The sequence below is a fragment of the Rhagoletis pomonella genome, unplaced genomic scaffold, assembly GCF_013731165.1.
Source record: "Rhagoletis pomonella isolate Grant_MI unplaced genomic scaffold, Rhpom_1.0 Rhpom_scaffold_00007, whole genome shotgun sequence".
Lineage (NCBI taxonomy): Eukaryota > Metazoa > Arthropoda > Insecta > Diptera > Tephritidae > Rhagoletis > Rhagoletis pomonella.
The window spans coordinates 62,926,460-62,941,522 of record NW_023458561.1 but is presented as its reverse complement, the minus strand read 5'-3'; the positions used below and the strand labels follow the sequence as shown (position 1 = coordinate 62,941,522).

Here is a 15,063-nt window from a genome sequence, read left to right as displayed (position 1 = left end):
AAAAAAAATAAAAATAATTGTTCATGCGAGTATATAGCAAATATGTACATATTTACATAGATGCTTCCATGTGTACGCACATACATACATACATACATACATATGTGCATGCTATCACAAATTGAACTTGATTTGGCACCATGCTTGAAATAAATTAAAGAAATTATTCATAAAATCAGCTACTGCATACCAGCTTACTCATAAATATTAATCTACAAACCCACTGTGTATATATTTATGGTGATTAGAGTATGTAGAAAAAACATAAACGGCATATACTACATATGCGCATATCTAGCTAGATAAATAAACACATGAACCCTTATGGTATCAAAATATCCATATCTAAATATGTCGACTGCATACTATCAAAAAAAAAAACAATAATAAAAAAATACAGCAATACCATTGAGAATATGGATGTAATAAAAAGTGATTCACAAATTAACAATGAAATCCATTCATACTAATTAATCATTCCCCCTCTCTAGGAATTCTATACATTCGTATTTCTTTTGAACCGTTGTTTATACAATATTTTTTATAATTTATTCGACTTTATTGTTAATAGATTAATTGCTTCGTCGATATACATACATAACTGCCGTCAATGCCCTATGAGATTCGGATTCTTCTTATCAGATCGGTAACTTGTTCCAGAATAGCTACCCAAAGAAGAAAGAAGAATCGTTCTCTCTGCTATAATGAGATGTCAGTTTCAATTCAGATTTAAGAGCATATTTTGGCCTTGCTCAAATTATTGCTGATCTCAGTTGAGAAGTGCAGCGCAAGTGAACGAAATAATACATAAATAGCCTTGCATCTTATTTATAATGAGGCGTTGATATGGTGACTGAGCGTCTGAAAAATCTACAGCATATTGCATAGCAGCTATTCTCCCTCCCTCCTCCCCTTCTGGATACTGCGAATCAAACCTTAAGACAAAAATCCACACGAAGTAGTGCTCTAGAGGTTAGGTTAGGTTAATTTGGCCGACGTTGAGTCACACATAGTCGGGTAGGTCCTTATCGTTGCCAGTTGGAGCTCGTTTTTACGCGTTAAACTAGATATCACAAAGGATGTCAACGTTTATTGCGAATTTAAGTAGAAATTTCAGCCCTTACTTTGAGATGTCCACTAAATTATCGAGCTAGTAGTCCCCTAAGCATTTTAGTCGTGTTTTTTTACAGTGCCGGACATCGGCAGAGAAGATGCTCCAAGGTTTCCCTGCTCTCCCGATCACGACACTTCACGCACCTGTCCACGCTAGTGATACCCATTTTTAGTGTATGAGCAGCCACTAGGATATGCCCTGTAAGCAATTCGGTACTAATTCTGCAGTCTTCCTTTAATATCCGTAACAAGAAGCGAGTATAGTTGCTTCCGCTGTTTTTCGCACATAATTTTTGCAGTTTTGCAAGTGGTTAACTCATTCCATCTAGCCCCGAACTGTCTAATTATATTATCGGCTATTTCGTTTACAAGTGTTAAAGTGGTTTACTAATGTAGTTTGTCTTTTCGAGAGTCGGACTAGTGGCGTTCTTGGCAGACTCATCTGGTACTTCATTACCTTCTATTCCCTTGTGGCCGGGCACTCAATAGATATGCAGCCTTATGTCGGCGGCCAGCCTGTCAATGACTTCTCGGCTGCGAAGGACGAGGTAACTGCCTTAGTTATCGGCTTGATTGTCGATTCGGTGTAGGCTAGCTCTGCTGCTATCCTTATTGGGAAAACTTCTGCTTGAAATATGCTGCAATGGTTGGGTAGCCTTACTGCCCGCCTGACGTTCAGTTCCAAGCAGTAAATCCCGGCACCCACTCCTGTTGCCATTTTAGAGCCGTCCTATACAATGTTTAGGTATCTACGGCTAGGTTTCATTCCCTTGCGCCATCCCTTCTCCATGTAGTCCGTGCTGCCCTTGCATCCCACCCCAATTGAGCGGTGCCCAAAGGTTCTGAAATGGAATTCCCCTATCACAATAACCTACCCGCGGATTTAGCAGTATGGTTTTCCGCGAATAAGTCAATGGGCGATAAACTGAGGATGATTTCAAGAGCAGCCGTTGATGCACAGTGCTGCGAGTCGCTGAACCTTCTCCATTGGCCCGAGATATGATGACCTTTTCGTGGCATTTCCCACCAACCAAAGCGCCATAGAGCAGTATTGGTCTGACTATTGTTGTGTAGCACCAATGCATCAGAGCAGGTGACAGACCCCAAGTGACTCGCAGTATTCTTTTACTTGTATAAAGGGCGTTACTGGCATTCTTCACCCTTTCACCAATATTGCGCTTCCGCAGTAGCTTACTGTCCAAGACTACTTACTCCCAAATACTTTGTGTGGTCTTTAATTGACAGCTCGATGCTACCTAGCCTCGGGGGCCTCCACACTGGAACCTTATATTTTCTTGTGAAGTGTATAAGGTCTGCTTTGTCTTAATATGAACATATAAAAATAAAAAAAAATTTTTTGAGAATTAGAGGGTCTACGCTGTTTTGCAATATACTCTTTGATTTCAGACCACTGTTTGTCGGTCCCCCACTCATTTAAGCCTGCTAGGGAAGAATAGTTTTAGTAAAGTTGTGTTCAAAGTGGAACCTCGAAAGACAACTATCCGCCTGGTCTATTAGACCAGAGTGAAAGGAGGTCTCCCTGGGTGGTATCACACAAGTGAAACAACTTTTTTAAATTTATTTTTGATCCGATTTAATTTTTGATTTAATTTTAATTAACACAGTTCGTTGAAAAGTTGCCTGGGTTATTAAAGTACAATTAAAGCATAAACAGACGGCAGCGTTGATCCGGATCAACTCGGGAATTAACTGCAGTTGATCCGGATTAAGTCCGATTTAATCGGGATCCACGTTGCCGTCTGTTTAAGCTTTTAGATAGCACCGGCGATATCCAGAGAGGCAGAGAAGCTGTTGGAGGTTGGAATGCGTGATTTCTTTCATCTGGCAGATTCAGTAAATATATATCAGATTGTGTTCTCATTCATTCATAAATTCAAATTGCTACCTTGGGTTTTCGGTGGTTAAGTCGTGCAGAACGCCAGCCACGATCATATAACCAATTAACGCAGTAATTTCCTCTAATGCCACATAGTACATGCATACATACATGAGTTAGCATATAACTTAGTTAATTGAAGCACTTCAATTATAAACATGCTCTGCATGACCTAACAACGGCAAATCTTAATTTTCTTTTTTCGCATTTTTGCACATTTTCAGATGAATTACTGGACAGCCGCGTGACATTGGATGGCGTGGACGAGAGCAATTTTGTGCGCTCATTTGACAGTGGCATTGAAATTGACGAAGACTTGAGTTCCGTCAAATCGAGCGATTGTAGCGCGAATGAGCAACCGATACGCTGCCATCTGGCGAAATATGAAGGCTACACTTATGTGGTCGCCGAAACACTTTCACATGATCTCGAACGCTTTCACAGGAGTGGGCGTATTCAGGCTGCCAGCAGTGGGAGTGCTGCAGCAACATACAAATGTGGCTTCTGCATTTTCGAGTGCAGTGTGCGGCTGGAGCTGAATAAACACTTGCAAATACATTTGGGTGAGCTGGCTGCGAGCGATTATAAATTCCGTTCTTTTTGTTTTTTCGTTCGTGTGTAGTTATTGATTTCATTACTGTGATTTTGTTTTTGCTTTTGTGCATTTCAGGCCCGCCACAACACAGCTGTCGTAAATGCAATTTTGTTGGCCACTTTAAGTTTTTACTGGCGCAGCATATGCGTAATGTACACCACTGTACGCTGGAGGCGATTGGAACGGGTCAAGAAGGTATGGAATGAATACTTTCGTTGAATATAGCTTATGTATGCACATTAGGGTGGTACTTAAAAAATCAAATGAACGTCTCACCCACTGGACCAGTAATACCATGATCACAGATATGACATAAATTTTGGCCCCGATTTGAGTCGGTTAAAGCGTGTCGAACAGGGGGGCAATGTTCAGATTCCTTAGAGACTCGAAAAATTAAAATATTTTTTTTTCATCTAATACCCAAAATCGCTACTACTATAGTCGAAGATATCACATATAAATTTTGGTCCCGATTGCAGTCGGTTTACACGTTTTCATAGAGGAATCTGTACTTTGCCCCCTGTGCGACACTCCTTAACCGTCTCCAATCGGGATCACAATTTATTTGTGATATCTTCGACTATAGTAGAATTGACGGGGTTAAGACTAAGGAAATCTGATGTAAAAATTTGCTTTCTACATTTAAGGACATTATATTAGGGTGGTCCTAAACATATCAACATCAAAATTTTATAAGGGGAGCCCTTTATTATGTTCTACGTACAAAATAAAGACATCCACGAAAATGTCAAAATTTTTACCAAAATTTTAGGCGCCACAATTAGGTTTAAAAAATTTAAAATTATTTCAAAAATCGCACAAATTGGACCAAATTTTGGTTAGAAATCAGATGAACTGGACATTTACTTATTCATACTTTAATAAAAAACAAATCATCTTGGTTTTAACAAAATAAATATTAATATTTTAAGGACTACCCTAATGCGTATGCAAGCTTGAATAAAAATAAAAGTTGGAGTATTTAATTACTTATGTCTAATTGTGTGTTCGTGGGCATTAGGGTATCTTATCTTATCAGCTTTTGAGCTACGTCACACAAACCAAAATATACCCGAATAAAAAAGCATATGTTTCCTACCTAAAATTTTTTATTTTTATTTACAATAGAAGTGCAATATTTATTCACCAGAAGCCGATAACGACGATTTTCAATGTTTGTTTATTTATTTCTCTGTTGTTTGCCAAAAAAAAACATATAGCGAAGGTTGGCGGCGATATCGCACGCGGTTGCCAAGTAGCTGGAGCAGTAGCAGCAGCTGCAGAGGGTCCCAAATACCACTGCCATTTATGTGGAGAATGTTTTGTCAATTATGATGCCTTGCAACAGCATCGAAAATCGCACAAAGGTGTGTCATTGTTGCAAATGTAAAACATTATTCGATATTGATTTTTGTTTGATTTACTTTGCAGTTTTTTGTCAATGCACCGTGTGTACGTACAAAAGTTCGACTCGCGAAAATGTTCTGGAGCATATGGCTAAAGAGCACAAGGTACTCGTGGAGCGGCGTTTAATTGGTGAGTAGAGGGTACAAGGAGGATATTGAAAACAAAAATACTGAAATGAGGAAAGCAAAATTAGATTCAAGAACTTCGTAGAGGACTAAACAAATTTGGTAAATAGTTTTTTTTCAGAAACACTAACCTTTTAAAAAGTTATGAATTAAATTCGAAAATAAAAAGAAGAAAAAAAAAAAAAAGATTTTTATTTTTAGATCATTACAAAAAACTTACTTTCTGATAATAATTTTTTCGATCAAGAATACCCGCGAAATTTGGTTCTTTTTTATTCGTTTTGATCGGAAAAAAATCAAAAATAATAAAAAAAAAATTGGAAAACGCATAAAATCCAAAAATAAAACGTTTATTCTTGATAGAAAAAAAAATAAAAAACGGAGTTTGCGCAAAAAAATTTAAATCCAATTTTAACGGTTAAATTATGATTTTTATTAAAATTTGTATTGTAACGGGTCACTTTTTAAACAAAGTAAGGTCATTTCTACGAATACATTTATGAACGTTTTTAGTTAAATTTTTGTTTTTAGGAGGACATACATTACTAAACTTCTAACCCGTCTTCCGGTATTTTTTGAGTTATGAACTTCTTTTAGCAAACGAGCGATATGTATTTGAAGAACATATTTTCGTTTCTTTTTAAAGCAGACCTTGATGAAAAATGAGCTAAATTATATCGTGAAAATAAGCCTAACCCCAACAAGGCCCACAGTGTTTGTTTTTTCTTCTGAGCAGATTAGCTCTTCAGACATCGGGGTCGCCTTACCGCCAAAAAATTAAGTGTATAGCACCTGAAACAGAAACTCCGTTTTAAGTTTTTTCCAGTTTCCTTTTCCGTAGCTCACTTAGTTAGGCATTGTCTATAAAATTGTGCACTGAGATTAAAGTAGTTACGAATTAAAACATTTTTCAATTTGCAATTTTTAATTTGTCAAAGTAAAATGTAATGCAGTAGAAGCTCCACACATCTCTGTTTCTTTTATATCGCGGTTCAAGAGCACACTGTCAAATATTTTCACAGGATATTAATTGGGCAGAAGAAGACAATAGTTGTGTTTTTTTTTACACATTATCCAGTAACTTGCCAGCAACTCTCCAGCAACTTTATTTCTAAGAATTCGCTCTCATACGCTAAACGCTTTTCCAGTAATAATTTGCAAGTTTCATGAACAGCTGATAAATTGGTTGTTTATTCGCAGAAAATTCCTAATAAAACAATATATTTTGTATTTAAATAGGTTTATTTTGTGAATTTCAACAATAAAAGCCAGCAACATGCGATCAGCTGTTTTTCTTACAAGTAAAAATTTATCCAGTAAAATCCAGTAACAACTTGCAACTTCAACTGTCATTTTTCGCTCTCTCAATTTCCCATACTTTGCAAGTTTTTGCGTACGAAAACGCCAAAACATGAAAATTCGTAAAAATTTTTACTGGATTTTACTGGAAATGAGTAAAAAAACGCAACTAATTTTTTGCTTGTAAGTTTGTACAACTACTATCGTGCCACGGTATTGAATGACAGCGAAGTGTTTTCCAAATAAGTTGTTTTTAAATGTGGTTGGGATACCTTTGAATAATTCATAAACTTGAAAGAAAGTCATTTCGGTGCAAGCCTCAATACTTTCGTAGTTGTTTTCGGTTTAAGGAAATGCCCTACGTTTCTTGAATTAATGAAATTTCTATGTTAATGCATGTAAAAAGAGATATATGTAATTTAATAATTATAATTAATATTTATAATTGTTTTTATTTTCAAGTTAAATATATACCGCTTCAACGAATTAATGCCGAACACCTAAAAGAATTTGGAGGCAACAAAACTGTAAGCGATTCTGCAGAATCAAAACTGCTACCAAAGGACAATAAATATCGAAAACATTTATGCCAATTTTGTGGTTAGTATCCAGACTTTGTTTCGCCTTACATCACCCAACAAATTTTAAACTTGCTTTTATATTGGCAATTCGCAGAAACATGAATAACTCGAAACATGAAATTAAAAAAATATTCCATAAAAATTTTCAGACCTTTGAGACTTTCGAGTTATTCGTTTATCTATCTTTTATCTATTATCTTTTTTCAACACTTTTTAATAAATATGTATATGTCTTTATCTGAATTATCCAGGCAAATGCTTCGATCGGCGCTTCCATTTGCTAAAGCACGAGTATGGCGTGCATCGGCTCGAAATCGAACGGACGACTGGTGTTGATGCCACGACGCGTGCGAAATTGCCGGGTTTCGGGAGCGGCGGGAGCACGTCAACAAAGCACACAAAACTCAAATATTTGCGACAACGCAACGCGGTGCAGGCGGCACGCCAACAACGCTGCATCGAGGATCTCTCGCTGCTGGACGATCAGCAGCCAGGCCAAGATATAACAAGTGAATTTCAATGTGAAATCTGTTCGTCAGTATTCATGTTCAATTTCGAGTTAAAATATCATATGCGCACGCATAAGATCAGCACGCATACACAAACAGGGGCAGGGGGCAAGGAGGCAGCTGATAAGCGTACCGACACGCCTACTTCACTGGTATCAGCAAAATGCACGCAGCCGCTAGCAGCTGTTATCGCAACGCAGCGAGCACAAAAAGTGCTTGTAGTTGAGAACAAAGGAAAGGGCGAAGGCGATAATGCTGGCGACGGAGACGGCAAAGGAGGTGGCGAAAGCGATAGTGAAGCCAATGGCGAGCGGGAGACTGAAGCTGAGGATGATTCATTGAAGTATACGAATACTTTCTCAAATAATATGGATGCCACTTTGCCAGGCTTGCCTGGTAGCGTTGACTTGGACTTGATGGCATTGGTGGCGCCGCAAATGTCGCCACTGGATTCACTGGATGCTAGTCCGACCAGCAGCAACAACAGTTTCGACATCAACTACGATGATCAATTGTATTTGAATGAATTCGATTTGGGTCTGCTGGACTGTAGTGGAGGATTTGGTGGATTTTAGTTGGCATCAGCGTAGATTACATAATTAGATATTTGCTTTTTATTTTTGTTTGCTTGCCTATTTTGATTGAGTGGGAAAAAGGCACGTAAGCATTGTAAGCATTCGAGGAGAAAAGGTCAGAGACTGAGCGAAGTGAAAAGCAATACAAAGACAATTGCTGCAATATTTTTATATATATTTTTTCATTGAAACTAACACACACACACATACTTATTTAATACTAACAGTCATATTTGCTTAAACTTTACTTGACCACCAAAGTTTACATGAAATAGTTATCGACTTTCCAAACTCCCAGTATATAGAGTTTATGCGAATATCTCAAAAAGAATTTTAAAATAAAAACAAAAGATGTTTTCTAAAATACATCAAGAATATTAATTCTCACCTTCCACAATCTAACTCACATTTTTTGTTAGTTCAAAATTTTAAAATTTTTATATTTTTCGCAAAATTAATTTAAATAATTAAGTTATCAAGTTTTACATTTCATAAATACATATTTATTAAATTCTAGGCATATACTATTTACAAATTCCATAATATTCTTACTAATGACTGCCAATGTAAACTTGTTAGTATTTTTTCTAGTTAAGTTATTTTTTTTAACACATTTTACCCATTAAATATTTATTGGGCAAGTTTCTCCGGTACTTATTATAACTGTTTGTAAATCTTGCTTACAATTGTATCGTATTTTCGTATTTCTGTTTTTTATGCTCTTTTCAAATTTCTATATTTTTATGATTTCAAGTTCTTAATCTGCAATTAATCAAAGAACTAATGATAAAATCATTAAAAAATTAACAATAAAAAATGCGCTCTCAGCCAAAAAGTGTTTTTTTAAAAGTGGAAGAAGTTCAAGAAGACATAAATAAATTCAATAAACCAAACAAAACAAAAACTAGGCATTTCAATGTGAATTTTTTGTCTCTTGGGTTGGCTTTCACTGGAAACCCTTTTCGGAGTGTCGTAAACGCGCTTGTATAGCTTCTAGCCGTTTGCCATTGTTCGCTTGTCTTTCGTCGTTAAAGACCGTCCGAAAATTCCAGGTCTATCTGTATCATGCAATTATTCATATAAAATATGTAAATATAAAAATTTTTACTGCGCGATTTCTACAGAATCGTACAAAATCTTTGGCATAATCGAAATCATACTGGTTTCGTATTTTTATCGGTTTTGTTGCCAGGCAGCTCTCCCAAGACCAAGACCAAGGGTGAGGTCGAAACCGTTTGTTGAGCTCGGGAACTGCCATAGCTTAGGAGCTGGTGCGTAAGCGAGATCAGGAAAGGTAAAAGAGAGAATTTTAGAACTCTCTGGAAAGGCATTTCTTCAACCCGCGCAACCGGAAGGCTACACAAAGTCCAGGAAATGGAAGAGACTAAATTAGCACTTTCTTTCTAACTTTCAAACGCAGCCAACACTAATTGCAGAGAACCGGCCCAGAATCCAGAGAGATCAGTACGATTCGTCGCAAGTCCCAAAGCGGCTACAGCTGAGGGAAAGCTTCTATTACGCTATACTTCATAAGAAACAGTCTCACTCTATTACATATACATATGTTCCAAAGATGTGGAAAGAGCGCGAGCAATCTCTAGCCCAATGATTGTCGGCAGCCTCTGGTAGCATGAAAATTTTGCCAGACATTAGGGAAATGAGGTGTACCTATTTGAAAAGCAACCATTTATAACCCCAAGACCGACCGATATATGGAAAAACCTGGTTCTGTCGAAGAAAGTTAATCCCGTGGAAGTAGCTGGATAACCCTAAGATTGATATACACCATGAAAGTGCACCCGACGGTAACATATAGAGTGGTAGCAGCTTTAAGCGCCTCAAATGTGGAAAGGTACCTCCAGACCGGCACCAAATGGTTCGGAAGTTCCAGAAAGCATACATTTAGGCGTCTGTGGGTCCAAACTTATGATGTCGATGCCAATGGAAAGGTACCCGAGAATATTCCTAGCGGAGATGAACTATCACAATGAGATAATTGACATCCTAAATGAAAGCCAAGACTCCTTAAACTTTCAAAGTCACATCATCGTAGGACTTCGGGTGCATAGAGACACCTATTTTGCTTATTGCAAAAGGGGGATTTCGAAAACCAGTTCTTATATACAATCCATGCACCATGCAAAGGTTCTGCAAGACTTAGTGAGTCCCGCTAATGACTTTCAGTAATTATGGATACAAGGCCATAAACGCATAGAAGGGAATTATATAGCAGGCAGACTATCCAAGAGGTGAACGAATGGAATCAAAGAGGAGCTCAGAAACAACTACAGAATAGCACTTTGGCATACTTGGAAGAAGGAGTTTAAAGTGATTCTAATTCATTTTCCTAAAAAGGAAATCAAGAATTTCCCTTTTGGTTGTTGTTGTTTCCGACAGGGTGGGTGTATGATGTATTTTGGAATGAATTTCCGTCATCCCTTGTCAAATTTGGTTTGGAGACACACCGGTTGATTTATTTCGAAAGCAAGAATCATCACTTTTATTCTTAAAGGACACTGTAGACTGAAGGGCCCGGTTATCTGCACGAACGAGGTAACTCTGAATCTTCTGTGACTCGGCCAATAGACAAGAAAGTCTAGAGTATAGATGAATGCGGTGCTATTTACAGCAGAGCAAAGAAATCTAGGCCTCATGAGATCACAGAACGAGCACATTTAAAATTTACTTAAGGTTTAACAGGAAAACCGTGAAGAAAAGAGATTACAATAGATTCCTAGATCGTGGTGGTACCTTATATTAATATCTATCTACCTAATGGCAAGCTTGACATACATTTCTTTCTTTCTTTTATGTGCGTTCGAAGTGTCTGTAATTGTCCCATATTGCACTGTTGCCACTCTCTTCTCTTCGAAAAATTATTTCAAATTATTTAAGCTTTTATTTAGGCAGACTTGTTTTTAACAAAACCATCAGTATAAATTCAATCAACTGGTGCTTAACGGACTTTTATTTGAATTTCAAAATTAAGTATTTCTTATCGGAGGCACGAACCTACAAAAACTCACTCAATTTTATTCAGCTGTCGAGTTGTGTTGTCTCTTTCCCCCTGTATTGTTTGGTGGAAAGATTCAACAAGTGGCTAAATAAAAGAGCGCGGCCATATTGATGAAAATTCATTATTATGAAAGTTTTGAAAACGATAAAGTTATATTTTGACTACTTGTGTATAAAACTATTTCTCGCCGAATGCAAGTTGTTTTTTTGTAATCTCTTAGCCGGATCTACATAGCATAAAAATGTAAGAAAGTGGTTTGAAATTTTTATTTCTAAGTATAAATGCCACACGTACGTTTACGGATACACATGTTAGGGAGGTCCGCCTTTATTCAACCCATACTATCAAATGGAGACTCCATTTGCACATTCCCAGAGTTTAGATATATTTTAGTACTATCTACTAAATTAGTAAGTATTTTTGCCATCCATACAATATCAATTTTCGCAGTGTTGCATTACATACGTACTTACTGTTAGACTAATAGCTTAAAAGTTACATAAGAATTGTTTTTTAAATTTAGAAATGCAACATAAAATTTCCACATAAAAAATCTCCAAACAAATAAACCAAAATTACACCACTTCTGGCAACCTCGAAACTTATTTCCACTCATTTGGTGTGAAAGAGACAACACTAGTCCAACTCTTATTAGCCAAATGCACAGCATTTGCAGCGGCTGCTATAGCGAAGATGTGCCACTCAAACTAGTTTTAGTTCAGTTTTCTTCATTCAACGAGCAAGTTTGGTAGAAAGCGTTGGTTGGCGCATTTATTAGACCAGCACGCTAGTGTGTCGTCGTCGTAGTTATTATCGCGGTCACTGTGCTAGTAAACGAAATTAAGGCAATTGGCACTTGGATAAATGTGTGGAGTGCTAGGGCTCGTGCGGTTGAGTTATTTCATAACAATTAAAAAAAAACGCATGAATTCTACTATTTTATGAAATATGCAACAAAAGTTTACGAGCCGATAAGTTTCTCACAAAGTAAATGCAAACTTTCTGCAAGGAAAGTTTAAAAGCATTTACCTACTTGCAGCAAGGAAAAAAAAGACGAAATTTTCTTCACATACATATATTTCTTGTATAGTTGTTTATTGTTACGTGAATGCGTTGCGTTTTGTAGGTGTTTGCGTGTAAAAGAATGCGGGTCGTGCACAAATACATGCATGCATGCATGAGTATATGACTGTATTTGTGTTGAATTCGATGAGTGTGGTTTGAGTCATACCTGAAAAAATAGTCGAAGAAAAAACAAAAAGTCACAAAAGCAGCAGCAGATTTTGTAGTAAATCGAGTAAACAAAAAAATAATTGCAGTGTGCAATACGAACTTTTTTGCAGAATTTAAATAAATTATTGAACAAGTCGAAAATTAAAAGAAATTAATTACAAAAGAATTAAGTTAGCAAACACCGGAAGTGGCGAAGCCGTTAAGAAAACGTAATAAATGTGTGTTTGTTTGTGGGAAAACAAAACTGAGTGGAATACTTGGTTGCAGCAACGCAGTTTCCTGCCTATTCTCATATCTTTGTTGGTGTAGGTCAATAACTTGCTAAGGCGTAAAGATACTCGAATTCAGAAGATAATGCGAAAGTAGCAGAGGCACAAAGAAAGTTCAGTAGCAACAGCAAAATTGGCTTAATTCGACTTATCAAACGATCACTAATTGAAGCAGTTATATTTAAATATTAGTGACATAGAATAGTGAAGAAAATAAGTAAACATTAGCTATTCCAACCAGCACAACAACAATACGGCAATCGTAGCCGGGTGCACAGCCAGAAAAGATAACAAAGGCAAATACCTAGTGGAGGAAGTAGAAGGCAGCGTAGAAAAAGTGGTAGCAAACAGCAAAACCAACGAGTTGTTTACACGCACACAAATGCATTTGTTGTACATACATACAAACATAAGTACATATTTCTTTTTCCACTTTACTCGCATTCTCTACTTGGCTGTTGGCTGTTGGCTGTCTGGACAAGACGAATGAATACCACCTTTCCGGTTTGGTTGGCAGCAGAAGTGTTTGGAAGCGTGTGCAGGCAAAAAGCAGGTTTTCGAACAGTGCAAGGCGCAGTGCAAAAGATAATAAAAGTACATAAATAAAAACTAAAAAAATTACCTGAAAATAAAAATTGAGAGATCAAATGTAACGGGCAGCGAGTAGCTGTCGCTGTTTTGTGAGAAAGAATTGCGCTGGAAATACAAGAAAATTAAATTATAACAATTTAACAATTGAGTGTAAGAAAATTAATAAATTAAAAAAATAGCTAAAATGCGTAAATAACGCACTGCCTATTGAACGTGTGTTTGTAGTGCAGCAGATTCGAGTGCAACAAAATAATTAACTAAAATTGAATAAAAACAAAAAAAAAACGTCAAGCTGTAACTGATCTACGCATTTGCTTGCAAACTTAAAAAACCAACGAAAGTTTTTAACCAAAAGTGTTTTGTCGCAATTGTGTGCCCGCAAAGTTGTTCAACGAATTTGCACAGTTTCCTCGAGTCGGTTTATTTAATTTTTCTTGTGCCACCACAAGACCACAACAACATCTCTACTTCAATGCAAAGCCACTCGCAGGTCGCACCACAACACTTTGTAGCAGTAAAATTAAGCAAATAACAAAAATAAAAAAAAGGCAGACATTGTAAAAACTTCTGACTCTCGTCCGCAAGCTGCAGCAGCAGCAACTACTTTTGGACATAAGCACAATTGTTAGCCGGAAATGCCAGCGTGCTAAGTAACTTGCAACTCGTCAACTCCTTTGTGTGCTTTTTGGCTTGGCTACTATTGGATGCAATTACTCAGTCAGTCACTCACTTACCCAGCCAGTCCTTTCACATTGCCACAGTGCGATTTTGTGCGTTCTTGGAACTTTGAGTCATACGATTTTACCCCCCCGCAATTATTTATGTGCACTCGTTTTGTTGGTTGGGGCATAATAAATAAACGCGACAACTACATACTACATACATACATACGTAACGGAAGCTGCAGCATTTGCAACATTTCTTCATCCTCTGGATAAATAGTGGACTGCTTTTAACGCAGCAATTCCACTTTGTATATTTTCTGTCCCCAAATTTTTAATGGAATAATTATGTCATGGGATCGTGTACGCGACGACACTTTATGCTGTCAACATGCCTGCTGCAAATGGTGAGTAGCTTCTTATTAAAAAAGAAACACACACATGTTTTATGAGCATTTATTGTAGGTCAATTTTAATGTATGATACATTAGGCTGGGTCACTAGTCAGCGTTCGTAGTAGATACGTACATACCTTTGTAATTAACTGCGAGGGAAGTTTGAAGTATATATCGCACACCTATATAGATCTAAAGTGCGATCAACTCAAAAAAAAAAGGACAGTTTTTTTGGCCTAAATCAATGCATAGGACTTACCTCCAATGAATACAAATATTTTGTTCTACATGATTATATTCACTAACTAAAAAACTACTGTTCTTCCTGTTTTTGTATTAATTGTGTTGCATATGGACGATCCACAGCCATGTATTTTTTATCGTATAAGTATGTATTTATAATTTTTTTTTTTTAGAAAATAAATATACAATATGTACCTTTTACTCTTCATCGATATTAAAACAAGGCTCTTAAACAATGCTTCGCTTACATATACATATACTAAGTGTTACCCCTGAGGATATTATTGTAAGGTTTCCACTTATTTTCGGTTCTACAAAATTTAACTATTTAGCAAATGAAAGCTATTTTTGCGAATTTTGATCCAAAAATATTTTCGAAGAGGGTTGCCACGTTTTTCTTGTAATATCATTTTTTTATTAATTTCAATTTCATAAGTCTGAGCCGGTAAAGTTTAGGCTGAGTTATTCAATTTTGTTTTTTTAAACCAGTCTTCGAAAAAAGTTCAAAATAAAACATCAAAAATCTCATTATTATCATTCCGTTGAAATTTTT

At 36.7% G+C, this 15,063-nt stretch overlaps 2 protein-coding genes across 4 annotated transcripts in view; both read left to right on the top strand.

Moving 5' to 3' along the window:
• LOC118743299 overlaps positions 1 to 9,138 on the top strand; it is a 16,486-nt gene extending 7,348 nt beyond the window's left edge. The window contains exons 3-8 of the mRNA XM_036475884.1: positions 3,235 to 3,573; positions 3,681 to 3,800; positions 4,826 to 4,972; positions 5,037 to 5,141; positions 6,899 to 7,036; positions 7,269 to 9,138. Of these exons, the coding sequence (XP_036331777.1) occupies positions 3,235 to 3,573; positions 3,681 to 3,800; positions 4,826 to 4,972; positions 5,037 to 5,141; positions 6,899 to 7,036; positions 7,269 to 8,101 (1,682 nt within the window). The 3' untranslated portion in view covers positions 8,102 to 9,138. The remainder of the gene's footprint in view (positions 1 to 3,234; positions 3,574 to 3,680; positions 3,801 to 4,825; positions 4,973 to 5,036; positions 5,142 to 6,898; positions 7,037 to 7,268) is intronic.
• A 2,626-nt stretch (positions 9,139 to 11,764) lies between these two features.
• Positions 11,765 to 15,063, top strand: part of LOC118743298 (sodium/potassium-transporting ATPase subunit beta-1-interacting protein) — a 135,511-nt gene continuing 132,212 nt past the window's right edge. For 2 of the 3 annotated variants that reach the window (XR_004993449.1, XM_036475882.1), the window contains exon 1: positions 11,765 to 14,279. Coding sequence is in view for 2 of the 3 variants with exons in the window: in XM_036475882.1 (XP_036331775.1) it covers positions 14,226 to 14,279 (54 nt within the window). In the remaining variant the exon portion in view is untranslated. The remainder of the gene's footprint in view (positions 14,280 to 15,063) is intronic. The other variant, XM_036475883.1, reaches the window with a different exon arrangement.